The sequence below is a fragment of the Squalius cephalus genome (genome assembly GCF_949319135.1).
Source record: "Squalius cephalus genome assembly, chromosome: 3".
Classification (NCBI taxonomy): domain Eukaryota; kingdom Metazoa; phylum Chordata; class Actinopteri; order Cypriniformes; family Leuciscidae; genus Squalius; species Squalius cephalus.
In genome coordinates, this window is record NC_137124.1 from 27,965,427 (window position 1) to 27,992,939 (window position 27,513).

General features: G+C 38.3%; 1 protein-coding gene across 2 annotated transcripts in view; it reads left to right on the top strand.

Annotated features, from left to right (window-relative positions):
* ptprn2 (protein tyrosine phosphatase receptor type N2) overlaps positions 1-27,513 on the top strand; it is a 278,997-nt gene that overhangs the window by 215,995 nt on the left and 35,489 nt on the right. For both annotated transcript variants that reach the window (XM_079865630.1, XM_079865631.1), the window contains one exon: positions 24,565-24,780. In XM_079865630.1, coding sequence (XP_079721756.1) covers positions 24,565-24,780 — 216 coding nt within the window. The remainder of the gene's footprint in view (positions 1-24,564; positions 24,781-27,513) is intronic.

Below are 27,513 nucleotides of genomic sequence, written 5' to 3' on the forward strand. Positions count from 1 at the left end.
TCATAGAATAGTTTTAGTGAGAGGCTTGTATACCGTGTCTGCTTATTTACTTTCAGTTATTTCACCTTAATTTAGGCCTAACTAGGTAGGCCATGTAAATGCAAATTTTCATTGTATAATGGGAGCTTGGCAATGGCAGGTAGTTCAATGAATAGTTCAACCATACATATAATAGCAAAAAAAATTATAAATGGAGAAAAAAAGAGACAGTGCTAAATAAACTGAAACAACAAAAATCTGTCATTAATAACAGTAAATATGTAAATGCATAAAAAAGACAACATAATGGGACAAATGTTTTAAATGAGTTTTTAGAGTACAACTGCATGCTAGTTTTTCATCAAAACATCACCTTTGACAAAGAGAGTGTTAATGTGTATTTTCATGTGTATGTGAGCAAAACCTCGAGGAACCTTCCCAGACTCTCTCCATCCCTGCATTGACTCTCTCTCTCTCTCTCGCCCCATCTCTCCCTCCCCCAACCCAACAAGAGAATAGAATTTGATGCAGTGGAAATAAACATTAGCATATAATACTGTGACATGTCAAGGAAGGGATCTGTTGTCGAATCACATCTTGCAGGTGTAGAAACAAGAAGAGGCTTTCTCCAGTAAGTTCACAGATGCAGGCCTTTTCACCAAACCCTTCTTTCAGACCTTTGTCTGCCTTGCCCTGCTAATGTTACACTACATATTACATATGTGACACATGCTCAAATACAATATGCACATTTCAGTCTGGCAGATAAAACTCAGCTGAATGAAAATTAATGAAGTATAACTATTGTGAACTAGAAAAATTCAACTAAAAATGCATTTATGCTATAATTCAGCTCAGTGTTATTGAAAATATTTGAATGTTATGCAAAAGCTGTCCATTCTGGTCTTGAGCAATATCACCGTTATTTCTAATACTGTAATTCAGGGTTTAAATTGAAACCTGAAAAATGCCTCATACTTCTATGAAGCAGTTAATGTAACAGCTCTACAGTTGGTGTGTAAGCTGGGGTTTTACAGCAGCATTTGAGAAGTCTTTGGAGGAATATATTGGTGTTTCTGTTGTGAAATGTAAATGTGGTTTCTGTAAAACTCCCCGTTCACACTCACGACTCATTAAGATGCTTCTCAGAGTCGCACGTGTGTCAGATATTAGACAGTCAGGAGACTCTGGATTAAAAAGAAAAAAAGGAAAACCAAGCCATACAAAGGCATTCACACTTGGTTTGTCTTTTCACTTATTTGTCCCCAAAGCATTTGGGGCTGGTAATGATTTCAGCGTAAATTATAATAAGAAGTTATTAATATGCTAAAACATTTTATTGCTTGGAATTTGAAACTCAGCATTGTATTTATATAGAAGGTGTATGGAAACTGTGGAAGGAACTGAAATGTACCGGTACATCAATTTGTATAAATGGAATATTTGATACATTCCACCATGTTGATTAGAAATGACCTTGAAGGTGTTAATCAGCCAGATAGAAAGGAAGAGACAAAGTAGGGATCACCATGGCAACACAAATATTTGTTATCCTGGAGGCCAGCAAATATGGCCTTCGTGTCCACTGCATGGTGGCACAAATGAATATCCACTTTATCCCTAATGGTGGCTTTCAGCTTTTGCACAGCCGATACCACACTATAATGTTGTGGTTAGATTGAACATCAGTTTGCTGTGTACATTTTACGTGAGGGATATCACAACCGCACAGATTAAAGCCTGCCGTGAAGATCACCTCAATCTAATCAGGTGAATGATCAGATTATTATTGATTCAGTTACAGAAGGTCAAAAACAGCAGCACAATAGGTCTGTGTGAGCTTCCATTGTGCAAGGGAAATGTGTCAATATTTACCTGGTTATTTCCTGGCTTGCATGTGAATTAATGGCAGATGCTGTACTCAGTTTGAAATTCTTGATATATATATATTTTTTAAACTGTTGACAGTTGTTGTTGGCACCATAGGTTTTCCTGTAAGTTTATTTGTTCATATTTAAGTACCAGGTTGAGGAGGAGGAGGTCTTACCCAGGTGAGTCTGGTTACTCCCAAGGTTATCTACTTAAATATCTTTTTTCTTACTACTGTCGCCTTTGTCTTGATCAATGGGGGTTTGCAAGGCATTATTTTTCTTAAAGATAATTTGGAATAATGTTTTCTAAAAAAAGGCGCCATATAAACTAACACAGATGTGTTATTCTTCAGTCTGTGTGATTTTAAAAAGAGAATAGTGAATAACATCTTAATTTCACTAAATATTTTAGTGTTTCATATTTTTATATTTTCTAAAATATTTTTGGACATGTTTATGAATGGAATTCCGGTTGCTGGAAATTGTCAATTTCATAAAATTTGTGTTGTTTTAAAGGGATAGTTCACCCCAAAAATGTTGTTATCATTTACTCACCCTCATGTTGTTCCAAACTTGTATGCAAGATTCTTTGAAAAATATGATTTGAAATATCTGTGTTTTTGTCTGCATAATGAAAGTCAGTGAGGTTCAGTGTTGTATTGAGTTTCATTATATGGACAAAAACATTTTCAGAAGAAAGAAAGTCATCCAGGTTTGGAACAACATGAGAGTGAGTAAATGACGACTGAATTTTAACTTTTATGTGAACTATCCCTTTAAGGTCATGATTGTGTCTGATTTGTTGTTGTTTGGAGCAAACAAATATCATAATCATAATTCATAATGTGTTTCTGTAAGAACTTTGTTACAGAGTGGATTTTAACATGTCCCACTGTCCACTTTGAGCCAGGCTGGACATAATTTGGATTTGTGAGTCAGTCCAGAGATTCTTTACATCTCCACTGCAGAGCCAGGATATTTCAGCCTTAGACATCAAAGCAAATGATGTTGTTCTCCTAATGCAGGCGAAAGAGTGAGTAACACAAATGAAATGAAATCACAGATAATAAATTGATACTGAAATACCAAGAGTGCTACACACAACTTCAAAGCTTAACCCTGTTTCCTCTCTTTCCCTCTTTTCTTTTTTCCGAGGGTCTTTCAATGGTCTGGAGATGAAAGTCCTCTCTTTTTAGTGCATATCTTTTTTTAGTATGTGTGCATCCTATTGCGTATGTTTTAAACATTTGAATGTAAAGACTCTGGCATGTCGAAGAACCCTTTACAATCATCTTTATCCAAAAGCATTTTTTTTTCTTAATTTAAAAAGACTCAAGGTCTTTTTATTATTTCTTAACCACATTGATCAACTGCTGTCTTACCTTTACAGCTTTTAATAAAGGGAGGTTATTGTTGTATCAAACCAAACCAAAAAAAAAAAAAAAACATGCCAAAAAGATTTTCTAAAGCCATGTTTTATCTTTTATCAGTGTTGTAAATAAGAGGTCAAAGATCCTGTTGCTTGTTTCTTCAAAGCTTAGCAGTGCTATTATTCGCAACACTAACTGACATCATAAACACCTACACTCTCAACAGATGGAGGGCATCCTAACTTCTTGTGCAAAGAGGCTGTGTGTTAACGAGGTGCCGGAGTGCTAATGTGGTGTTTAATGTTCAGATCGTGTGAACCTGTCAGATAATGTGTGTGAGTGTGTGTGTGTGTCTAAGCCTGGATGTTATAACTTTGTTTATGCTGCATTTTTAGAGTCAACCTAATGTGCCGACATCTGAGCTGCCTGTGATAGAGATTTCAGTGGGCACATCAACCGCTACTAACAACAGCCATGCTGTTAGGAACCTGGTCTGCCTGCTTTAAAAGTAACTTAAATGCCAGTGGTTGCTGTGGTGGATCCCTGTGTGAAATGTCATATTGGAGCAGCCGCTACAGAGTGACTCTCTCTCTTCCCTCTCCCTCATTCTCACTCTCTCCTCTTTCACTGGAGCAAGGGCTCCAGAGGATGGTTGAAAGCAAGGAAAAAGAGGCAGACTCGCGACTCTGGCAACCTTTTACCAAGGTCTGACCTTTTGGTCGGGGAAAGAGCGTTTGATGGCGGTCTGTGCAGGCATTCCCCCCCACCAATCAACCACTGAAGCATTTTCCAAAGCAGTGTGAGAGGTGGTTTTTTATTTCATTTATGAGTGTTGAAAGGGAATAGTGAGTAACGTGTGGGCACCTGCATCTATCCCTCATTACACCTCCCTTTTCTTTCTCTGTTTTAAAAGGTAATGGATAGATCAACCTTAAGCTGATGGGATTCAAACCAGCTATTTCGACCTTCCCTGCACTCTTTTCACATCATCTGACAGTGACATATATGAGAGGCCGGTCGTTTAATGACAATTGCAGCTTTTACTCTGTGTTCTTTTAAAGTTACATTAAAAGTACTGTAAATGCTGCTGCTGTCATGCCATTAGAGCTGCTCTGACAACAAATGCTTCAAATTAGACATTACTCCCACAAATTGCTCTCATGGCACCATTTTATTCCTTGAAACACAAAGACCATTACCTCATGTTATATCAATAACAGACTGTCTCTCTGTTGATTCTAACCTCAAGTATCCAACAGAATAATGGCTTTTTTTCCTGAAACATGCTAACTGTATTCCTTACCTTGGCTTAATTAAAACCAATGTTGTGGAAGCTACTTTGAAACTGTATCTTGCCAAGCAAGCTACAGTCGTTATTTGAAGTAGTTTGACTACTGACAAGCTAAGTAGTTATTTACACTTACAAGATAGAAACAAGAAGTATCTAACTACATTGAAGTAATGTAGCGGGGCAATATATATGTACTACCATTCAAGACTGCATTTATTTGATCAGAAAAAATATCATTAAAAACAGTAATATTGTGAAATATTATTACAGTTTAAAATAACGGCTGTCTATAGTATTTTAATATACTTTAAAATGTAATGGCAAAGCTCAATTTTCACCAGCCATTGCTGTGACAGTCTTAAGTGTCGCAAATGAGTTAAATAGTTAAATTAGGGTGACAGTATCAAACTTGAGCAGTTCAATTTATTATAAATACATCAGATCCACCTAACACCTTGCATAACTGGGCATAACAGTACAGGGATTCAAATCACTGAATGATTTTTGAACATTTAGAGTGAATTGATCCACTACAACCCATTGCTACATTTCTGATACTGTTTAGCCTTGTTTTTTTGATTATTCACTCAGTTCAGACATTAAAAGCAACCATGTAGTATTTGGTTATGTTACACTGCAGCTTCCTGGATAAATTTACTAAATTACTAAAATAGTTACACTTATGAAACTATTGTCATGCTACAAAAAGAATTATGTTAGTAATATCACTACCTTTAGTTAGTTACTCCTTAACAGTCTGTGAACTAATTTGTATCCCATAAACCAGTCCCATCCAAAGCAGTTAAATGATCAGTTTATAACAGTCTACTGTTTTGAATGATCAGCTATTGCCATATGTTAGTCTAGTCTTGCTTTCCTCTCAGCGTGTCATCTCATTTGTGTGTGTGTGTGTGTGTGTGTTTTGAAAAGAGAGCGAGAGAGAGACACAGAGACAGAGCAAGCACCCTCAGGCAGTGAGGGATGGTGGTGCGGGGTCACAGCTGGGTACAATGCTGGGGTTTAAATGTCAGCCTGGCAGGGTCTCCCTCTCAGTGCCATTTTGTGGGACATGTCACATGGTAAAGCACTGGTGGGGTCAGAAGCAGAGCAGGTCTGAAGCCCAGTGAGTGGGCGACTGCTGTTTCTCACGGCAGGCGTCACTTTGTGAGTCTATCAGCAGAACACTTTTAGAGACTCGCTGTAATACCACGGACATTTAAAATACACTGACTTCAGTTGAGACTGAGTAGCTATATCATAGTGTTGTGAATATGTTAGCAGTTGGTGATTTTCACAGATTGCAGTCCATGCTATAGCAAAAGACAGGTGCTTTGATTTGGGTTATGCAACACACATAAATTATTCATTAAAACTTAAATATGTGAATATTAAGCATAGTAGGGCTGTACAACATTGAGTTCTTCTAACAAATCTGACATGCTGAGGAGTATAAACTTATCCAGAAGAATGCTAAGAAAAATATATGCTAAGAATAGTGTGCTCTGCATAGATACTTTCGTTCATCAACAACTTTTTATAAACCAAATCAGTGCATTTATTTTCATTATCAGCTCTTTATTATACATGTTCTTTTCCTTTTTAACTCTGACATTTTTAAATATAGTGTATGTCAATATCACATTTATTTTTTCTCATATGTCTGGTTTTTCTGGCGACATGGAAATAGTCATCCTAACCTTTCCTTTTTATTGCATGTCTGTCCCATTCATGCTTTTGCATATGATTGGCGCAATGTTTTTCTCCACAGTATGTCTTTCATCAAGGTTATTCAGTTTAAATGAGGTGCTAATACAAATGCAGATTGTGGAAACACTGCAAAATAATCAAGGCTTTTAAACCCCCCTCAACATGAGCTGATCATTAAAAGTAATGAAGTGATAATGTGCGCTAAACGAATATGTCGCTGATTGTCTGTGGTGTCTGCTCAGCGCGTGCTCTGATATACATATATTTTGCTTGATGTCCTGTGAATCTGTCTGCAATCTCTCGTAACTGTCAAGGATTCTGTTTCAGTACAGTTTAGTTATGGTTAATGTGCTATAAACCTCCATAACCAACACCTGCTGACTATCTGACTCTCTAATGTTGTGTCTGGTGGTAGAACTAAGCAGAGGAAAAATAAAAACAGACAGTTCCTCATAGCAATTCATGGGCATGGGCATAGGCTTCATTACACATTCACCAGAGCTTGAGTTGAGCTCGTTTTTTTGCCTTGAGGCAAAAAGAGAACAGCTTCCATGTGAACTTAAGACACTGTTAGCTCTGGTCAAGGTCTGCTGGAGTGAACTGAGGGAGAAACCCAGGCTCCATAGCATCATTAGCAGTTGTGACACTGTGTTAGACTAGCAGTAATTAAGTGTTGAAATCAAAATGTGATTGGCAACAAGTCAGGTCTCAGCGTTGGCCTGTTAGGAGGAATTGTGAGGGGATGGATCAAACTGGCCTGGCTCTATTCCATGCTCTTGACCATCTCTTACTCTTCAGACTCAAAGGGGAGAAGGTTTTACATGTGTCCATCTAACTTCCCAAGAAAGTTGCATGTAGATTGATAGACAGGCAACCCGTGTCGAGGATAGTCGTCAAGCTGTGTTTCAGTCATGTTGTCATGGCAATGACTAGGCCAAGGAAAAATGTTTTCTCCCACTGGTTGTGCTGTAGTAATGAAGATGCTAATGAGAATTTATGTGACCATTATGTTGTCTTTTTTCTTCTCTTTTTTGCATTTCTTCTGTGTAATGGCTCTTTCCTTAATGACTGTCCTCTCTTTAAGTCAGTAACGTGTGCTTTGTAAGTCTGTGGTTGAGGAAGGCAGTGGGTGGTGGAGACAAATGAAATGACAACGAAGTAAACATTTTGGGAGAATTCAGAGCATGTGGCATCGGCAGCCGTCAACTTCAACAGCTATTGATGTGATTGGTGTTTCTCTTGCTCCCCTTTGACGTGTTGTTTTGTGGTGGCATGTATCTGTTAAATCGAAATGTGTATAATGAGTGTTTGCGGTGTAAAAAAGTACTTTAGGTTGTAATGGAGGCTGTATTTGCAGTGTCAAAATTCTTCACATACATAGATCATATAAAAAATACACTACAATGCTCTACAAGGCATTATAGTTTGCTATTTATATATATATATATATATCATATATCTGTATATATCACATTTAACAATTAAAATTACCTATTGTAAATGTTGCAATTTACAAATTGTAGATAGTTGTGGTCATACATTTACATATATGCAGAATCTGCAAAATGTTAAAAAATTAGGGATCATAAAAATTGCATGTTTTATGCATGTTTAGTAATGGCCTGAATAATCTACTTCAAATAGCAGATGTTTACGTGTAGTTCACAAGACAAAAAAGTAAATTTACATACGCTTGATTCTTAATACTGTCTCATTATCTGAAAGATAGACTGTTTTTTTAATTGTTTGTTTGTTTGTTTCTTAGTGATTGTTGTTCATGACTCATCTTTTTTCACTGAGGACAACTGAAGGACTATTACAAAAAATCAAGAATGTAAAGCTTATACTAAGAATAGAAAAGAGATTAAGATTTTGATACATAAAAAGTAAAGACATTGAAATTCCCTCTCATGACTTCAAAACTAATGCACTACCAGTAATGATCACTATGATTGAGGAATTGCCATGTTAGAAATACTGTCCATTTACATTTATTCACTTAGTGAATTTTTTCATGTATCTAATAATCTGTATTCACTGCAGGGGACGTACATTTGAGGAATGGCTTCAAGCTACCATCTGACAAAGCCATTGATATTTCAGGGTGACATAAAATATGACAGACAAACCTGTCATTTCCTTTCAACTCTCTCATAAGGTAGTGTGAATGCTTCTATCCTTTAAAATCTAGTTTTAGTGTGAAGAAAGTGTATTGCAGTAAAGCCACTGTTTGAGAGTTTTACTAGCATCCTCAGAAAACAAGTAAAAAATGCATATGGAGGTTGTTTTGTGCATGGTGGTGAACACTGCAGCATTAAAGAGGCATTCACACATAATATTGTACAAAACCGGTTAGCAGAAGTAGAGCAGTGATCCACAGCTTCTGATTTAAGTGTGTTTACAGATTTATTAAAGTGCCCCTATTATGGTTCGAATATTCCCTTTCATGCAGTGTGTAATATAGCTGTTTGTGAATGTAAACGTTCTGCAAAATTGTAAAGTCGAAAGTGTACGATAAATAAAGTTATTGTCTCCCAAAAGAAAGAATCAACTCTGAACCACCTTTATGAGTCGGTTTTCTTTCGCATCCTACTGCTTTACGGTTCTACGTCACTAGAAGATACATTTACATAATGTCTGCCTATGTTGTACGTTGTCCACCCACGAACAACTTGGCCAGCCACAGCAAGTCATTTTACTGACAACTGCTTCTCAAAATCAAAAAAAAAAAAAAAAAAGAGTTTAATGCAGGATTTGCAAAACGCTTGCTCCTGAAATATAGGTCAGTACCCAGTTTATTTAGACCAACTTGCTCCTCAGAATCACAACCTGTAAGTATGAATAATTATTGATGTATATATATTCTACCGGGTGTTCAAAATACTTCGTTTTGTGTTTATATTGTGTAAGTTTCCGGCTAACTGGCTAACTCACGTTGTCTTACTGAAATACTTCTGCTAAGCAGCTGTGGGCCACTATTACCTGTGTCTATTAATGCAGATTGTCTGTCATTCTTACTACTTTGAGTAATGATAAAGGATGGTTTACATTTTTTACATCAGTCATTCACGTTAGTGCTGGGTGAACATATGCACCGTTATTGATACAGTTCCCGCATGTGCACTGCAATAAATTTGAAATATACACATCGGTTTGTTGATGGACATATTCTTGTTAATGCTGATGGAGAGCAATGACCAACTGCAACATCTCATAATGTACCTCAGACTGAATAGTGTATCACTGAGAAACGTCCTGCTCAAGTTGTCCTTGTGATGGAGGTTCAGGTTGAATAACTACTACTTCATCATCAGACTCGCACTCGAATTGATATGGTAAAACGACGTCATTGTTACTGTCTTTACAGTGTGTACAATCGCTGAGCTTTAGGAAGCATCCGGACAGAGCGGACGTTCAGTTATGGTAATGGCCGTTAGCTTCTGACAGGCGCTGTAAGCTGTAGACCAATCATAACAGACTGGGCCATCTAGCCAATCAGAGCAGAGCAAGCTAATTAGAGAGACTGATTCATCCATCGAGTCGTTTGAGAATCGCTGAAAAATGTGGTGATGTGCAATGTATATTATGAGAACATGAAAGTGTTTTTTAAGGAGACCTCCAAAACAAAATTAGGAGCCTTTAAAATAGCGTAATTGTGTCACTTTATGGATTCATGAAAGAATATGTGGATAATACAATCTACAAAATAGTGTATCATATCTGTATATCTTGATTATGGAAAATCAGGCCATTGCCATAATCAAAAGCCATAATTTAAAAGAGACATGCATAACTGATTAAAGGACCTCCGCAGAACTTTCAATTCCTAGATGGATCAGTATACAAGACAAGGGCCAAAAACATTTTTAAAAGGAAACAAATTAAAGCCACAATACAGGGCTGTGAACCATCACACAAAAAATATAATGACATGGATTAGGTTTATTGTACTAGTACAATTGGACTTCTTTGTATTTGTACAAAAGCACATCCATCCTAGCAGATAACTTTTCAAATTACCTGCATGCCATCTGTTGAACACAATCGTCTAATGTGATACTAAAGCTCTTTTAAGTCACTCTGGATAAGAGTGTCAGCTAAATATCTTGAATGTATAAGTTCCCCACATCAACATGTTGCCTGCTAAAAGTTTTTTTCTGAATGTTTTCTTGTCTCTGAATTTTACATTTTTCGTAATAGTTTCCAATAAACCGGCGTAAACTGTGTTAAGGATGGCCTGATAGTTCTTCAGTTCTTGTTAGAGCTATTTTCAACCTCTCACTGTCTTTCTTTATAGTCACAGGCTGCTTTTAAAAATGTCCATTATCCAGATCAGGGGAAAAGCAAGGTGTCATGTGTGAATGAGAGTCCTAATCAGCAGTAATGAGACTGCATACAGGAACAAGGTGGCAGATCTGACACTGATGTATGGATGGTGAGTAATGATGTGTGCGGTGAATGGTGTAACAATGGAAGCGGTCTCAGATTCCTTAGTTTACAGACCTGGGATGACCCTAGCAGAAAATAATCAACAGGGACTGTCTTAAAACCATCACCTTCAACTCTTTCTAAGGTTGTTAAATATATGTGGTATTGGACCTGTAGATACAAGCTCTGCTCCAACACAAGGTCCTGGTTTATTACAGTGCAGCAGATTATATAGAGATTTTAATGGAGAGATCTTGGGATCTGTGAGCTCTTTGCAGATCATTTCAGGATTCAGCTTCAGGAGATGATTGGCCTTTGAGATATCTATTAGTTTGACTGGCAGTTTCTATGTGAATGTGGGCTAGGATTGGAAGATATAGAGCACATGCTTAGAGAAATTAAAAAGTGGCATTACATATTTAGAAATCAAAATATATGATTGCACTATTTTAGAGAATACCGGTAAAGTAGGATACTTACTGATGACTTATTATTTAAAAAAAATTACATTACTGTATACACACACACACACACACACACACACATACATACATACATACATACATACACACATTAAGATTTGTCTTAACTGGACATACTGGACTAGCCCAAACCTGTTAATTAAAAGGGGTGTTCATATACTGGCCATGTTTAAATTTTGTAAATATGACTTTATTTGTCAGAGACAAAACACATTTATCAATGTGATTTATACGTGCCAGATTTACCCAGTGGATACTTTTGGCAAATAATGCTTTTTAGCTTTGTACAAATGTAAAATGTGTCAAGATATATTCTAACCATCATCTTATTGTGAGTGAAATAGCTTTTAAGGGCAATACATTTTTTGCATCATAGCCACTCACATCTCTTGACTTATCAACAATGACATCGTGGTAATCATTCTTTCTACACTTTTAGACTTTCAGCGATTGCTTTTAACGTAACTGCAGGACTTGACACATTCAGTGAAGACATCTCATCTGTAGCAACAAAATGGCAGTAAAAAATAAGTTCTGTGAAAGGGACATACCAAACTCTCCAAATTCTTCAGCAGGAAGATCACAGTGCCTGGTTCACTGGTCTTTTGAGGTTTAAAAGGCAGTGGTGGAGCAGCAGTCTGTAATTACTGCATCGGACAGACTTTTAGTGGTGGCATAAGACACCTTCAGCAATAAGCTTCTCTCCTGATTCTGCTCAAGGGGTTTCTTTGACCTCAAAAATAATGCTTAGGTTTAAAGTGGTGTTTATCAATTACAGATTGTGTCTTAAACAAAACGTTAAAAGTAGGGCACAAATTAGAGAGTGTGGTAACCATATGATTAAGTAACAACTCTTTTTTTTTTCTCTGTGTATATTTAGCTCAGTCATTTCATAATAAATAATAAATAACACAAAATTGATTATACATATTTGAGCAGCATTTGAGCAGATTCATCATAACCTTCCATCCAATGTATAAAATGACTCAAATGCCTAAATGTGCTGCAATTCCGTCATTAGGTTTTGTCATATCTCATTTTAAAGTGGCTTCCAAGCATGTCCTTTAAAACGCAAGAACTGCTAATAGAGTCCAACATAATAACCATGGCTAAAGGCCCTGAGAGTACAGTGTTCCTAATGAAATCCATAACTCTTAAACTTTAAAGGGAGCCTATCAGAAGTATTGATATGGGCATTAAGGGAATACTTTAATTGTTGGCCCTGGCCCGAGCAGCTCCAAGTAAGGTGGACTGAACCTTGAGTCAGCATTTTCCACCAGATCAGCAGCAGCGTGGAACAGTAATTGTGCAGCTTAGAGGGTTTTTTATGACTCTGCATAAAGTAGTAAAATTTGTTGAATAGATGTTTTCACAGTGGTACCAGTCAATACCAAGATTTATAAGGATTGTCAATTGTTTCTTCACTTAAATCATGCGTCCAAATGTATCTTATGTGTATGCTGTGTTAAACAGCAGAATCAGCGTCAACATTTCTTTGGCATCCAACTCTCCATATTCCATGAAGTATTATTCTTAGTAACTGTGTCGCCTCATGGTTTGATTTTCTTTATTGGTTTGCTTTTCAGTGTTATTTTGAAGCAAAGTCAGCTGTGTATGTGTTGTTGGGTTTTGATCATGCTGAGTCCGTATACACAAGATGACAAGCGTAGCATTTACCTTGATCGCTAGCTTGTTCATGGCTTTGAACCGCTTGGCATGGGTCTAGCTCTAGCCTAGATTCAGACAATGAGGGAGCTTATTTTAACAAGCTAATCTACGGCAAAGACTGCAGCGACATGGCCGACACATATCTCTCCCTAAATTAGTCCTTTAAGCCTTATATATGTATGAGACATAGCGAGCCAAATGTTAGCGCTCGCCAATTAGTGCAGCAGTGTTCAGTGTGGATTAGAGGCGGGTTGTTTTTTTTTCCCATCTTCTCCCCTCCACCAAATCTCTTTCATCCATGAAGGGAATGTAAAGTTAATTCACTCCAAAATACCCTGAAAATGTCACACAACATCCTGATGTTAGCTCTCAGTGGTGAAGTGAATTCATGTTCTAAACTTGCCAAAAATGCAAAGTGTTAAAATGCTCTGACAGACAGGATATTTATTAAGCAAATCCTTGTTTTCTCAGTCTTTCATATAATGCTGAGTCAAATAGTTGATTTATTGGGCTACTTTTTCTTAAAGCGCGGTCACAATTACCGTTGTTTGGGCGGATTTTTTTGCACCAAAATTGGTTCATTTAAATAGGAATCTGCAGAATCTTGAAGTTCCCTATCTTTCAGTCATTTTGACGTCATTGACTGACAGTTGGGTCATACTTGGTAGCCCACTTTGAGAAAAGGCCAAATAAAATTGCCAAATGGAATTTGCCTGCGCCATTCCCCCGGACATAGAGGTATAAAAGGAGCAGGCATGCACTACTCATTCAGATTTGTTCTTCGGAGCCGAGTGAAGTGTAATCTATTGGGGGTTGTGACTAGTCGACTTTAATGCTCTGCCATGACACTTCAAGCTTGACGTCAACTAGTCGCTGATCATGACCCATAGAGTACCCAACAGGACAGGAAATCTTTCCACTTCTACACTCCGTTTCCAACAGTTAAAATGACAAATAAATGTCTACTCCGAGAGCGCTCCACAAAATATGTTTGATTATACCATCTGGATGCTCAAAATGTATTGGGTGAACGCACGTTTTAACCAGGTTATTGTACATGTAAGTTAATCGCCATTCTAAACTAATGCGCTGCTGCATTGTAACGCACATACATACAGAATCATTCAGTAGCGCATAAATGTATTGTCAACACTGTTCTGTGATTTATCAGTAAAATAGCTTAGAAACTGAAAAGTTCTAGGCTAGCATATATTTTTTAGCAACTAAAACCCACAGCTTCACTATTAGTAGAGAGACGCTGCCAGGTAGAATTAATTCACGTGAAATCGTATGTAATGCACTCTCACTAATGCATTCAAATGTAATCTTTACTGTGCTACTGTGCTTATCTGATTTAGAACTAGCAGTTTTCTGTGAGAAATATAACAACCCAAAGACAAAAGAACAAAAAATAAAAGCTGTTATGTAGGAGAAATAGCCTTGTGGGCAGTGCTGTGCAGCGATCTGAAAAAGCAAGCTTCCTCTAAAAGAGCAAACACAGACAGAGAGCATCTTTTTAAAGATACCTCTCTGCCTGAATGTCTCTGGGTATGGCAATATCGCTCATCCTCGGACTGCCAGAATCTTTGTCTCGTGTTTGGGTCACACACACGCTGAGACAGTGTTCGTAGATTTTTCATGTCCTCACTGCGAGAACATGACCATGGAAACGTTCCGATCACGACTCTCTTTTATAGTAAAAGGAGTCACCTCAGCTGCTCCTGTCACGGTCCTTCTGCAATGCACAAGGCTGCGGTGGATAGCGTTTAGGGCGATCTGAGTGCAACAATGGGAGCTTTTCCCCTGGGTAAATCCCCATGGACCTCCTGTTCCTCGTCTTGCAAATTGCGCCCGGTGGACCTCCCGGATGAGTTCAGCATTGCATCAAATGGCGCAGCTGATTTCTCATTTGGGGCTCCAGAGTATGAATTATCGAGTTTCGATGCTGAGTTGGCGACCATGCTTGCCCGGGCCACCGCGAACATTGGCCTGGAGTGGAATCCTCTGCCCTGTCCGGAGTGTTCGCGGATGATTGGTTTCTGGGCTCATTTTCTTCATCTCTAACGGCGAAGGCTTATAGTGCTGCTGGACAGGCTGCTTCCACCTTGCATGCCAAGGCCATCCTGCAGGTATATCAGGCCAACACCCTTAAAGATCTGCTCTAGGTTAGTTCTGAGCTGGGGATTGATGCAGGAACTGTGTTCGGCAACCAACTTTGCTCTACAAGCGTCGAAGGTCACGGCGGAGAATTCTTTGTTTTCTTTTCTTTTTGTTCCACCTCCAGCCAAGATGAAGAAGGGTTTCTACTGCCGTTACTTCATCGTGCCAAAGAAAGGTGTTGGGTTGCAACCAATCTTAAACCTGTGACTTTTGATTCAACTCACGTTCAAGATGTTAACGCAGACATGCCTTCGCCAACAGGATTAGTTTGTGTTGATAGACCTGAATGATGTGTACTTCCATGTCTTGATTTTTCCTCAACAGCGTTTCTTCGGTTTGCTTTCAAGGGTCAGGCATACCAGGACAAGGTCCTTCCTTTCAGGCTGTCCCTCCCACCTTAAAAGTTGCAGAGGCTGCCCTTTCCCAATTAAGGGAAGATGACGTTAGCATTCTGAACTATCTCAATGAATGGCTGATCCTAGCTCACTCTCGAGATTTGTTGTGCACACAGGGACCTGGTGCTCAGACACCTCAGCCGTTTGGGGCTTCAGGACAACTGGGAAAAGAGCAAGCTCTCCCCAGTGCAAAGCATCTCTTTTCTTGGGATGGAGCTGGATTTAGTCACTTCGACCGCATCACATGAATGAGCGTGCTCAGTCAATGCTGAACTCCTCGAAGACTTTCGGGGGAAAAACAGCAGTTCCACTGAAACAATTTCAGAGGCTCCTGGGGCATATGGACGGGCTACGTGCCCAAAATTCCCACTATCCCTTTTAGGGACTAAGTAGTAAAATTGCAAGCACTGCCCTAAGATGAGACAGACCCTGCCTTGTCATTGCTGCGTCTACTACGCGTCCTGCGTGTTTACTTAAACCCATGTCTTCCGCCAGTCACTGTGCTTATAGCACCTACTGCAGAGACTTCTTCACAAGTGTGCTACTTCCAGGTGGGTAAGTCCATGTGATGTATTCTCCACGTGTTAACCTACCTTCGGGCAGAATGTGATCTCCGTAGTGTTCCTTTTTCCACATGGAAAAAGGAACGCTTCCTCAGTGCTTCTTTGTGTCCGCACAGCTGTGAGTTAAAAAAAAAGAGAGAAAAGGTCAGAAGACTGGCTGAAGTATCCTTTTCCCATGTTAAGTACTGTCCTCTCTGTCCCTTCATGCGACGAAGGGCCACCAAAACCTAATAACACGGTTTAGCTGTTGTGCCATTTTCCCTGGGGGACCCTTAGTGTCAGTCATCAACACCACGTAAAAATGACTGACAGAGGAATGTCTCATTTATTATTGCAACCTCCATTCCCTGATAAAGGGAATGAGATGTGGAGTCCTTCCTGCCACAGCGCTGAACTTCCCACTGAAATGGCCGGGACACTGTCTCGGCTCTTCAGCACAAACCTGAATGAGTGGATGCTAGCCAGCTCCTTTTATACCTGTATGTCCGGTGGAGTGACACATGCAAATTCCACTCGCCAATTTTCATTGGCCTTTTCTCAAAAAAGCAGAGGTGATTGGGGCTCCCAAGTGTGACATCATGTTTCGTTCCCTCCATCCATCCTGGCACAGATTTAGCATCAGGTTCACGTTGGTCACGCTAATTTGCAACTTTGCTCAAAAGAAATCTGCTTTATTTGAATGTGACTTCTGTGTGAACTTTGCTTCATACAACGCTACTAGGGGTGTAACTATTCAGTCGATTTCTCGATGGATCGATTACAAATCCTGACGATGCATATGCATCGATCTTCAAACATGTATTTTTGAATCGTGAATCATTGATTTCGGTCAATAATTGATTTAAAATGCTATGAATCTAATTAAGATATTCGATAGTGGTTCAGTGCTTTAAAATATATAAACATTAAATGACTACATGCGCTAATTCATGGAGACGTTGTGCATTGTCATTCGCGGCCTCACCATTCGCGACCTCACTGCTTTCCTTCACAGACACGTGCTGCAGTCTTTACCACCTTTCGCTGGATTGCGCTCATGCTCTGTCCGTAGCTCTCATTGACAAATTTTTGAGCAACCCACGTTTGAGCTCTCCTTAGGACAGACACTGCTATTCAGATGAGTAGATGACAGCTCTCTATCGAGACAGCAATAGTCCTGAGTCAAACCTCTCAAGCCATTGATAAAGCTGCCATGTCATTGCTTGGTCACTACTGATGAAATAAAATGCTTTCATTGCATGGAAAAGTCACCGTTATTTTCTATAAGATAAAATACTAAAGTTTTACATAAAATGGGTCATACCATTGACATTACCTTTCCTGAACAGTTGAAGTAAAACCCTGCTTATGCAAGGGCACACATTTATTGCATGGATGGAGCAAACACATAATGTAAGTGTCTACAATGCATAGTTCCGGTGAATCATAAATGATAAATGAAATTTAACTTAATAACATTAAACTGAATGTACGAATGAGACGGCACCTTTACACTGTCACAGCTAACACTCTTACATGGCAACTTCATACAGCATGGCATACAACTTGGGATTGTATGAAAAGATATAATTTTCATAGCTGTTTCCTATTAAAATGATGGTTAAGTTTAGGTTTAGATCGTATGCTTTTAATATGATTTCGCCATCTTGTACAAATTATGACTGAGTTGGACTAGCCCAACTCCATTAAACAACAGCATGTTGTCTTTTTTGCACAAATTAAGTGCACAAACCTTGGTAATGATAGATATGAAATATTTGGAGTGTACAATATGTACTGTAATTTGTTGCACCTAATACTAAATACTGTACAGCTGTAACATATTTTCAAGCAACATCAAAAATCAATTACCCTGTTGAGAAATAAATAGTTCTGTCACATTTTAACTATGTAGTGTTAGACAAGTTAATGAGTTTGAGAGTTAAATGCATTAAACAAAGAAAAAGTATAAGAAAAGTGTGAAAATAAGCAGTTTCATAAATATTCCTATAACTCTGAATTGACCACCTATGTAAAGCCTACATTGCTCTATCAAGCATCTACATTTAAGACAGAGGGTTATACATGAGGAAAGATACAGACAGATGGCTCAGTCTGTGAGTATGGTTGGAGGCATGGTTTAGGCAGTCTGACTTTATCCTCTATCCAGATGTGTGTTTAACATCACTCTCTCCTTCTGCAGTCAGTGATTTAGATTGATCAGAACAGTATTGTTTGTCAGTCACCACAGGACTCTTTACAGCCGGAAGGCGTGCAATGCTGTTTCTATATAGTACTGAGTGGCACTGCAGCTATTGGTTCAGTTACAAGTTAGTGTTAATGTCCTTGTTGAAAAATGATATTGCATTGTTGGGTGACATTAAATGTCTATAATTTCATATATCATTAAGGTTTTTTGTTTTGTCAGAAATGGCAGTGAGGTTTTTAGTCATCCAGATTTTATTCTCTAAGAAATTACACAAATGGTTGATGCATCAGCGGTTGAAGCTGTGAAATAATAATTCAATGCATATTAGGACACAGATGCACCATTCTGGCAGGCATTTATCATAGAAACAGACAAAATAGGCACATAGTCATAAAGTGGATACACAAAAAAATATTATGAAAGAAATGTTAGTGTGCTTATCGAGCCATTCTGTGGATTTGGGCTTGTTTGTCCATGTCGAAGATCATATTTTGTATACAAGTCATTCACTACAGCACGCCCATTCTTACAGCAAGAAAGGAAAAGAAAGGAATATGAAGAGAGGTGAGGTTAAAGGTGGAAGTATGTCTGGCCGGTGCTCACGCTAAGGTGTGTTAATCGGATATTGAGATTCTGGAATGGGTGAACCACTTTATTTGTTCTTCTCTCATTTCTGCCAACTCCAGCTGTCACGCTGTGGGACAAAGAGGGGTAAGCAGGGGACAACGGAGGGAGGAGTGCAGCTGAAACCAAAGATAAACCGAAGACCCCTCCGCAGGCTCGTCATCTGCATTTGACGGGACCCCACCCCCAGTTCCTTCAGCACACAAACACACACACACACAAATACGGCCACTTACACCTCACGGGCACATGTTGTGTAGCTCTTACACACTCTCCCTCTCTGAGTGCTTGCATTGCTTTCTCTTTCTCTCTCTCTTACACACACAGAAACAGTCAAACCCCCCCCCCCCCCCCCCATTCTCTTCGTTAGACTTGGTAATCCCTCTCTGCTCGCTGCAGCTGTTGCCCTCCTCAAACCTCACAATAGTCCCCGAAAATTGTGATTTTTTTTTTTTTTAATAAAGAACAAAATAAGTTCCTCTTTTTGGAGCTTTAGTCACTACTTCACTACATGGGCTCCATCTCACTGATCATAAAGTCTTTTTCCTTGCCCTATTTTGTCGACCATCAAAACTAGAATTATATTATTTATTTATTATGCGGTTATTTATATTTTTAAGCATAATTTTTGTTAAGGTATTATTTTAATACAATTATGCTAAAAAAATTTGCAAGGAAATAAATTATTAGATATTTAGTTGAAGAGGAAGGAAACCAGGCATTTTATGTAATAGGGGAAATGATCATGTCAAATATTATCTAGTCTTATTATTATGCAATGCATGTGTGTGTTACATTTTATTTTTAACGATTTAATATGCAAGACGATGTTTGAATTGTAATTGATTTATATTATTTGAAGTCAGTCCTAAAACGACGGGTCGATACAGTGGTCAGTGAAGCGCCCTTCTCTGTCTGGCTCGTAGGCTACGAAGTAGCTGGTGGTGGGCGTTGCAACATTAGTTCGTTTTGATTGCGATATAACGGGCTAAAGACGTGGGAGAAAGCTTAGGGAAAATCCAAGCGCGAGGAATTCAGTAGGCACAGAAATCCCGAATAGTTGAACAAATGAGTGACAAGCTCTCCGTCCATTCAAGCTGCCCTCTCTACCCCGCGCGCGCTGATTAGCGCCCCTCGAGCTGTGGGCAACATGTGGAGGCATCGCTATAGCAACCAGTGGATGTGACATGTGCTACAGACAGCGACTCGAGTCTCGCTGAATATAAGGAGGGGCTCCGTGAAAAAAACCCGGCTTTTCAGGCGCACATGATCATTCAAAGGACAAGACAACCCACTGCAGCTTCTTATGAGTCTTTAGGAAATGTGTCGGGCGATTTGGCTCGCCTTTTTCTCCCGCTCCCGTCTTTATGTTTCAAACTCTTTTATTTATTTATTTTTTCAACTCTTCTGTTTAAAAACACTGTGAACAGTGACGGTCTATTGTTGAGGTGGACGCGAACGCGGAGGTGAAAAACTTTTCTTAGCTAGCGGGATTGAGAAAGGAAGCTGCAGTCGCCAAGCCGGACATCTGATGTAGAAAGGCGGAATAGGATCTTGAAAAGCATCCGTCGCGCGCTGTCAGAAAATGGAACAAGGTAACTATCTATCTGGACTTGCACTTGTCTGTATGTCTGATGCACGTGTGTAGTGGACGGGTAAATTAATGTAACGAGGCTGTGAACGCGCCATTAAGCGTCACCTAAAACTTATTGCGCATCCGGATGCATCTGGACTGATAATGAGAGTGACACTGTCCTGCAAGACTTGCTACATGGCGGTGCTACAGCATGGCAAATTTCATCGTGCTTTTCATTTTAAACGCTTCTGCTGATAGAAGCGCGTGCATAGTTTGCGATTTTATGGCCAAGATGGTTTGCAGATGTTATGTAATTGATATGGGTCGTGAGTCAATATAGAGTGGTGGTAAGCGGTGTGCAGATGGCACAGATACTAACAGAAGCAACATTCGGTTCATTTTTTTTAGAGGCAGGAATCGGTGTTTAGCTGGTCGTTTGTGGGAAATCGATCGCATTGAAAGCGGTGTGTTTCGTCTGCATGGGTCTTCGCAAGTTGCATATGACTCTGAGCCAAAAATAAATAAGAAGAAAGATGCGTTAGGTAGCCTAGATGGGTTGATAAATGAAGAAAAACTTCTCCCACAATTTGGGATTATTTACAAGGACTAATAATTATTTTATTTAGCCTGTCTCTGATCATTATATTTTTAATAAATGTTCCATAAACGAGCTAAAGAACGAAATGTAGGGCAATAATGTTTTATACTTTGACAAATTGCAGTGATCATAGATTCATTATATGCATATTCTATAAATTCAGCTTTAATGTCTGACGTGTTTAATGTAAATATTTTTAAACACTGGCAATGTCTAATCTCTAATTTACATGGAATGTTAGGCTAGCTTAAGTGAAATGTTAGTGAAATGTAAGATATTTTTAAAGTCATAATGCATTAGGCTACATATATTCCCTGATATATACAAATTCATTTTTGATTATTTTTCCAATAGGATTCCACATACATGCTGCAATTTAGACGATCATCTTATAAATAGTGAAACAGAAATATTTTTCTCACTTAATACAAATTATAGTCTAGTTTTTTTTTTTTTTAAAGAGTTTTAAAAATTATAATAGAACTTGTATTTCAAAACACAATGACTGTAAAACTGCTTTTCATTTGTCCAATACCGTGTGCATGATGTTTATGTTCTTTTTAAAATTGATTTAGTTTCAACATATTTTAAAGATATAGAGCTGAGATTTGAGTGGATGAATGACTTTAAGGTTGAGAGATTAATGTGTGTAAAAGTTAAAGGATATCTGGGCGGCCCTTGTCTCCTCCACCCAACCCTTTCCTCAATGATTTAAATCAGCCAGAGCATCCCTTATCCATCCTCAAATATACAAATCCTCCTGTTATTCTTTGAGAGCAAAAAAAAAAGAGATATTTAAAAAAAAAAAAAAAAAAAAAGTCCATACGTATAGATTGCTTAAAAAAGTAAAAAATGAAAAAGAATTCTGTAGGTGAAATTTTTTCTGGCCGTACATTGGGCAGTGGCCTTTGTGTTAGGTGTTCATTTTTATTTTTATTTATTATTTATTAGAACAGTAATCCTGGATTCAAGTGTTATTTTGTATTGACATTGATTCACTGCTTTACAAATGTTATTTTATCGCTTAATATAAAGAGAAACATTAAGATTAAAATTTTGTCAGTTTGGTAAAGTTTCAGTCAAGAGATTGATTAGCTGAATCTGTGGATAAGCAATATCCGATGACCCTGGAAACACACCCATTAATTCAGGAACACATTTCACCCAGTAACATTTTTCTTCTTTTTGTTTGCAATGTCTTGTTTTTCCTTGGTTTTTTTTTTTTTTTTTATTTATTTTTTATTTGATTTATGTTTATCTATATTATATTATATACTATATTATATCATTTTCAACTCCAACAGTTTTTTGTCATATTTCTCATTTAGATAAAAAAAATTAAATTATTTTTTTCTTTTTATTATATATATTTAAATGAAACATATTTTCACTGGAACACATTTAGGTAGAGAGACTTGTACGCCCAGAATTCCTTGTATTTTTAGGTCAAATAAGGTACTTTTTTAAGAGAAAGCTTGATTTGAACCTGTCTGTCTGTTTTTCAGTAGACTCCTGTGAATCAGAAATTTGCAAGTCCAATTTTATTCCCTACAGAAGAACAAAACCATAAAAGCATAAAGGATTCTGTCTCTCCCTCCCTTTCTTTCTTTTTTCCCCCTGTCTCTTTTTTCCTCATTTTATTATTTTTTTCTCTGCTTTTACGTAAAGTGTATCTTTGCGGGTTTTCTATTATGAGACCAGATGTGTTGCAGGAAGAGAAGATTTGACATTATTTCAGTTGAAATAATCAGCAGATTTTTCTTCAAAAGAGATTTCCACATTACAACATACCATGTTGAGTCTGCTTTGCATTTTTTCTTTCCTCATATTAAGAGAAGTTATGTCGTTGACAGGTTATTATTTTTCTAATAATTCCTCAATGACATTGATTTTTTTTTTCTATTTTTTGTTTTCAGTTATATTGATTAATTGTATATATACCAACATAATATATTTAGACCATGATAAACATTTTTGCTAAGCAACTACTTTGTACATATGATAAAAAAGAATTGTCAACTGTGCTTTGGCATAGGGGTTTCATATTTATTTGATATATATATATATATATACACATATATTGTATACTGCACAAATATACTTTAGGATTCATTTTGGTAGTCGTCATAAATTTCATATACTGTAACTTACATTTAACTAAACTACATCAGGACAACATTTTTGTTTTTTCTTTAATATCTTCTCCTTTTTTGATCCATTTTCCAGTCCCTTGCTCAACTGCCTAATGCATGTATTCTATTTAGTTATAATTAATTGCGGACATTATTTAGCCAAGCACAATTTTCTTTTCAGAGTCAGCTTTTCATGTTAGAGATCTTTTCATGTAATTCGATTGAGAGCGCTAAGCCTATAGAGGGATGGAGGGAAGGAGAGAGGGGGGTTTCTATTCCAGCTGAATGCGCCCTCCTCTCTACACACTCTCCATGCAACGTTTGATGGGTGGAAAGCAAACCATTTCTGCCCCAACAAAAGCTCACAATCACAAAAAGTAGAAACTAATCCTTGGAAACTACTAAACCTCACATTTAGGTGCTAATATTTTCAGCAATGTGTAGCCAGTGTATGGGGGATTTCAGTATGTGATTAAATGGAGTGGCATATGTAATTGGAGCTTGAATTAAATATGTTGTGCTTCATGAATTTGCATCCTGTTATACAAGTTGTAGTAGTCCTAAATGTTGTTTAATGCTTTAAGAAAAACAATACATCAATAACAAATATGAAGTAAATTATCAGTATTCAGGAAACAGAAAATAGTCATTGTTTCTAAAATACTGATCAGAAAAATCGATCATGGGATGGCAGCTCACATGGCTTATAGTTTTGTGATCAGTCGGTTGGTATGATAGCACTGAATGCGAATAGAGGCAGATAAAAAAAAACTGAACCCCATTCTAAAGGCCTCAGTCTATTCAGCCTCACAAGGCATTTGGAAACAATACGCTGCCAATCCCCCAGCAGCTTAGCCCCGGCTGTCAGCCCTCCCCCCGAGGGGCTAACAAGCCTGACAACCCCCTCTACAGTGGAACGTTAGCGGGGCCCGGACCTTTTAGGTACACCCCCTCAGCTTAGCCCCTCTCCCATTTTATTAACTTGGAGGTCTGAGCCAATTCCCCCATCCCGACCAAACCCAAGACTTGGAGGCTAATTAGCAACAAGCTGGTACAGTGAGGACCGACCCTAATTGCTCTGTGGTGGTATGCTTTAACTTGCCAAGGCAAGAGTGGAGCAGGCCTTCACTTCCCAAGTGTGGGCTTGAGTTGTTTGTACGTCAATGTGTACAACAAGTAATAATTAAAAGCAAAAAGCATCTTGCCACCTAATTTAAAGTACCATATCAAAACACCAATTGGACACTCTTATCCTGTGACAGTATACAGTAAAAACAGTAATACTGTGAAATATTACAATTTAAAGTTAAGTTTTCTATTTAAATATTTTTTAAATGTAATTTATTCATGTTATGGCAAAGCTGAATCTTCAGTTTTCAGTCTCACATGATCATTCAGAAATCATTCTAATATGCTGATTTGGTGCTCAAGAAACATTTATTATCTTTATTGTTGAAAACAGTTGCAATGCTTAATATTTTTAATCCACGATGTTTACCAGGGTTTCTCTCTCTTGTCTGTTCTAATTTCAGAGGGGCAAACTGAACCACATCCCCCTGGTCAAACACAGTCGAGTGGAGCCAGGCAACTTTTTGATTCTGGTGGTGGTCTCCATGGTTTTTATTGTCATGGTGTTGGGGATGTCAGGGACTCTGTACTGCTTGCGCCACCGCTCCCACCATAAACTGAAGGAGAAGCTCACTGGTTTGGGAAATGACACAGGCCACGATGCCACGGCAGCCTATCAGGTAGGAGCAGGCCAATTACTTCAGCCAATCATGTTTTCTCTGACATTCATCGGTACATATTAACACGAATAAGCATTCCTGTTTTTAAGATAAACTAAGCAAGTTGTCCTCGACCAAGGTTATTTCCACATCCAATACAGCAAACCAACCCTTCCAGAGTAACATTGTCCATATTTGCGATCATCACCAGGTGTAATGAAGGTTGTTAATTGTTCCCGAAATTATTGTAGCTCATTAACAAAAAGACAATGGAGTTCATTTAAAGCTTTTTTTCCATAATTGTGACCCATTGGAGCAGGCGCAGATGTTCTTGCACGACAGCGGTGTTTAATATGAATCCTAATTGAGGCAGAGCCCTTTTTAGCAGGGAAATGAGTTTGTTGTCTGACCTTTCTTTCACGGCTCCTGGAGGGAGGGCTTGCGGTGAAGGCTTATTGATTTTGTGTTGGGCTCAGCTGTACTCATTGAGACTGGATCGCAGGGTGCAAGCGCTTGGCTTCCTCCCCCGCCTTCAATATTTAATAAACCTCTCACACTTGGTCGAGAAGTCCCTTCCATAAATGTTGGCCCTATCAGTGTGGCAAAATAACTTGTGTTTCTTAATATTATTATGATGCAGTCACACATTATGTCCTGTGACTCCTTTGCTTTGTTTTCATTTCAGCTTTTAATTACTTTGTATTGATTTTAATTTGTGTGTTATGTTTTTGTTTGGTAGTATATTGAGAGTGCTTTCAGCCCTTTAGATCTGCCAGGTATTTTTTTTTTTTTGTAAGCACATAAGATTAAAGGCATAGACACGGCTCGTACTGTGTTGTTGTAAGGGATTTCCCAACTGCTGTAGCTGGATTGAATGCAGTCTTGTGCACAGGGACTCTTACAGTGAAACATGCAATTAGAATCAGTTCTGCCGCAATGATTCTGTAGCAGATCAAAGCACACACACACCACCATCACCACTGCCACCCACCTACTCACACACACACACACACACTCACACACACACACACACACACACACACACTTTCCTAAACACTTGCATATTCACAATTGTTTGTTCTCCCTGTTAATACCTTATTATTCAATAAGTTTCTTGTTCTTAAAACGTTAATCTGAATCTTGCCTATACCATTATTGCCAAAATGTGGAAAAGGTCAAAGTGTTATGAGATCAACTGTAGTTTTCAGTGCTTTCAGTGTTCTTTAAATACAGTTTTGTTTTTTACTTTGTTAAGTGATTAAAAAAAAAAAAAAAAAAAAAAGAATTAGATTAAAGGATCAAATACATTTTTTTTTTTTTTTGATTGAGTTATAAATCAAATATATTTTGCTTTTGCTAATTGTTTTTGTAGTTATATTCTTCTCTTTTGCTCTTTGTAAATCATGTTAGATAAATACGGTTGCTAAATTATTAAATGCAAATGTAATTAATTTTGCTTGGTTGACTGATTAAGAGAAGCAAATGTATGCATTGATTTGTGCTGTCTGAAATGAACATGATTTATCAGGAAGTGGGCACTGTTTTAACAGTTTGCACATGTTTTTTCATTTTGAGTCAGATTGACTCATGGTAGACTTGATCAGATCAGATATTAATGTTAAGGGTGAACTCCATCCTCTAGTCTGTGGCTCATTTTAGAGCTCTGTGGCCTCTGTTTAGCCCCCACCACCTGAAAGGGAGGGAGAAACCTTCCCTCCTGCTTTCTCTCACTGGGGAGCTCCATTAGTGAGACACACTAAACTTCCACCTCCAACCCCCACACTCCCTCACTGACCCTGCTGTCAGCCTCACTCTGCTGTCTTTCTTTTTTATATGTATCTGAGTGCTTTTTTAACTGTTGGACATTTGATGGGGTCATACTGTTGCAACTGCTTCAGAAAGTAATTGTCTGTGCCTGTTTAACCTTTGAGTAAATAAAATGGAAGTTAAGCAAGGGGGGGGGGGGGGGGTAGAAATAATCACAATCAGGCACAATGAGCAGAAGGTTTTTCACTCAATAAAATTAGAGCTTTTGACTGCTTTTAAAATTGCTTGAAAATGTTACAATATGCCAGCCTGGTAATACCAAACTCTGCTACTTCGCTTTGCTTCGTAGACAGAGTCTGGCATGGCACAATTGAAAAGTGTTTTCTTTCTCACGGGGGGGCGCTTGTCTGAAGTTTAAAATCATTGGTTACCCGTAAGCCAATCACATGCCGTTTGGTTATGGCGTGTGTTATGCGCATGCTCAGCCGCATCTAACTTCCACTGTAAACACATGTATGATGCGAAAACAAAACCATCGAGCGAAATACCGGAGTGAACATGGCTGTGAACGACTTTTGCAGATTATGTGAAGTAAATCTACGCATCCACGGTACAATCAGCGTCTACGTCACGGCTCTCAGCCCGCCCTCTGTTCGTTGATTGGCCCGGCCGTCCGAAGGCCGCTGGAAAACTGAAAGATAGGCTGCTATCTCAGACTGACTACAGAAGCGAAATGAAATTGAGCGGAAGTAGGAAGTCTGACGTAGTCAGGCTAACAATATGCTGTTGTTTTATACAAAACCTATATGGTAATTGCCTGATGCCTGAAAGCTTTCTTGTAAATTGTTTTAAACATTGTAATGAGCTTGTAGTCAAAATAGTTTTTTTTAACGGTGTTTAAGCTATGTTAGTCATTTCAATAACTTCCAGAACTGACTTAGAACTGACTTCCCGTTTTAAAATCCATCCCCCTGAAGATCAATCCTG